We start from the raw sequence: 2,906 nt of genomic DNA, 5'->3' as shown, positions 1-2,906 counted from the left end.
AAAAGGTACACTAAGAGCAGTAGAGTAGTTAGGCTAAAAGTTTCTAATTCAATCAGTCTTTGTCTTCTCAGAAATGATGGAGGGCTGTGGTCAAAGGATGGTAAACCAGGAGGACAGGCAGCCACTTCTAACCATGTGATTGAGTTCTGGAGACATTTTAGGGGTTTTAAAACTTGTCCTCTCCATATGTGCTGTAAACAATCTTAAGTGTTCTGGGTTACAACTTAAGGAAACCTCTGATAGAGCTAGCTACCCAAGATGGGCGAGGCCTGTTGGTCCTATATCCAGCGGCTGGCATAAGGAGCATGCTACCTGCCCTTGTTTCCAAGGGAAGAGCTAGCTGTCCAGTTCTCTAGACTTTTGCCTGAGTTTTCAGTCTGGGCAGTGCCCCTCTGGAGGGAGGTACAGGAAGTTACAGGCCACATACATGGGGAAGATCACCTCTTGGTCCTCCAGGTTCACGACCTCTAGCTCTTGATCCTTTCTCAAGGAAAGCACCTGGTATTCAGTGTCCTTCCTGAACATGGCTCTTCCAGCCCTGTCCAAAGAGGCCAGACGCAGGCGGAACGCGACTTTTCTCTGCCATAGTAAGCTGACCCCGAGGCCACAGGACTTGTTTAGGGCACTGCGCCGGAAAATGATTCGCCGGTTAGTGTAGCACACCACTAGGTCCCAGCCGAAGTTGAAGCCGGCCCACCGCCAGCTGCACTGTTCATCTCTGAGAAGCTGGCCACCACACCGCATGCTGGTCCTCTCAAGATCAGATACATACACGTTCATGGGCCCGAGATCCCTCGTCTGCTCAGCTCGGAGCAGAGCGAGCCACTGCTCTTTATACACCGGGGTCAGCCATGCAGCAGGGATCAGTGAGTCCTGGTCGAGGACACGGGCAGAAGGCAGGTCACAGATTATGTAGGCAAGCCGCAGCTGCCGGAAGACCGGCACGAAGGCAGTGCCCTGCTCGGTCTCCAGAAAAGGGGCACCCTCCGCCTCCCTCCTTTGCCTGGCAAACCATACGTCAGCGTTCGACAGTAGAGTTCTGCGCGGCCCCCTCCATGTTGGCTGCAGCTGCAGAAACATCCATTTTTTCAGGGTGATGTACACGTCCATCTCCACCTCAAGCACCAAGAGCTCTGAAGAGGCAATGAGTTCTTTCATAAGATCCTTGCTGACTTCTCGCAATAACTCTTCACTACGCTGGGTCATCAGGTTGTCCAGCAGCCACTGGAAGCACATGGTCCTGACACTTTGGAGCCCGTAGCTCTCGGCAGAGTAGTAGTAGCCACACACGGTCTGGGCACCAACCGTTTCCTTCATTACCTCCTCGCACTGCTGAATCAGCTTGTCGAACTGCAGCATGCTGGCTGTGGCCAGGATGGCTATTACTCGGCTGGGCGGGATGAGCACAGCGTCACGGTACAGCGAGCCGAAAGCCTCGTGCAGGGAATCCCGATCGATGTTCTCGTCGGGCATCTGCAGCTCGATCATGTTCATGGTTGTCTCCCGCCAGGCGCCGCTGAACATACTTGAGAAGTAGCCTGACTGGCACAAGTAGACCCTGTGCAAGTTCCACTCCTCCCCCAATGCGCGAATCTGCACGTCGCTGTCCTCCCCCCTCAGGAAGAGTGCCTCGTAAACTGACTCGGATCTGTCCTTCATGCGCTTCCGGCTGGGGGCTTTCTCCAGAGGCCCGCCTGGGCCTATCTTCCGTTTTCGGCCACCCTGACTGGTGGTAGGCCCAGCCTCTTCCAACTCCTCCTCTTCCCCTTCCAGTGGCACTGCTGCTTCGGCTGCTTCCTCCTCTTCCATGACTGCTCCTGGCTGTTCTGGGGCATGCCCCACGCTGCGCCACAGTACTCTACTGATTAGGGCACCCATGATCCATACCTCAAGGACGCGACCGTCCCCGCACTGGCTCAGTCCAGAGGGCTGCTGGGAACAGTTGACGTACAGCCTCACGTCACCAGGGACGCCAAGCCCCGCCCCAGGGCGGGACAAGGGCACACTGTTAGGGAGGACCTCACTGCGCATGCTTCTGTTCAGAGGCGGTTTCTCGGACGCTCCGTTCGCAGGCTGGTGGGGTCCACCTACCTTCTGTGAATTTCTTCCATTGTTTTCAAGAACACAGCTTGCACTTCCCCCTCTAAAATATTTAGAGATCATTCCTTTTTGGTGAATTAAATCTTGGGCCCAGCTTCATTCTCTAGGGACTTTCTTTTCATTTATTAACTTTTAACACTTTCACATCACTTTAAGCTCTAAAACCATTTTCTGTGATAGAGGTGGTAATTTTTTTCCCAACCTAATGCTTTGCTTTTGAACTTTTTAGTATTTCCAGTTATAGAGATATTTTCAACTCTCGCCGCGTTTGTGTCCAAATCAGCTGCTTTTAGGCTCTTGGCTCCTTTCTCCCTAGACACCCTACTATTTAGCTTTGGGGGAGATCTTAAGTTCCTAGAATATTCTTTAGCTTTATTTATGTTTTGTTGTTGTTTGTTTATCTGCTTTTCCTCCATCTGTTTGCACATCTTGCACCCTCTGCCTGTAGGAACTTTCCTTGTTATATCACTAGCCAAACTCCTATGCATTCCTCAAGATCTGAGACCTGGCTCAAAGATTGCCTCTCTTCACACATCCAAGATGGAGATACCTCCTTTGTCAGTGGCACTCCAATTTAATTTTGATCAAAACTTCTGTGCAAATGGAAGCAGTTTTGTTGTTGTTGCATGTAATTTTCCTTGCTATATTTTCAGTGCTTGGGGCAAGGAATGTAACTTACTTGACAGTGGATCACCAACACCAGGCACCAGATCTAGCACATAACAGACTTGCAATTAAAAATTTTTTTTTGAGGAATGAATGAGATAGTTTTCCACTTTTCAGAAAACGAAGAATAGGAAACACCG

The 2,906-nt window shown here is 50.9% G+C and overlaps 1 protein-coding gene across 1 annotated transcript; it reads right to left on the bottom strand.

Moving 5' to 3' along the window:
• Positions 1–372: 372 nt before the first annotated feature.
• LOC126068767 (germ cell-less protein-like 1) lies at positions 373–2,163 on the bottom strand. The gene has a single exon (XM_049871476.1). The coding sequence runs from the start codon at positions 2,161–2,163 to the stop codon at positions 373–375; it is 1,791 nt and encodes a 596-aa protein (XP_049727433.1).
• Between the last annotated feature and the right edge of the window lie 743 nt (positions 2,164–2,906).

This window comes from Elephas maximus, chromosome X (assembly GCF_024166365.1).
Source record: "Elephas maximus indicus isolate mEleMax1 chromosome X, mEleMax1 primary haplotype, whole genome shotgun sequence".
NCBI classification, from domain to species: Eukaryota; Metazoa; Chordata; class Mammalia; order Proboscidea; family Elephantidae; genus Elephas; species Elephas maximus.
This window is presented reverse-complemented; position numbering and strand designations above follow the sequence as displayed.

Excerpts from the sequence above, each read along its gene's own strand:
- LOC126068767 (XM_049871476.1), bottom strand. The coding sequence starts at position 2,163 with ATGATCTCTAAATATTTTAGAGGGGGAAGTGCAAGCTGTGTTCTTGAA.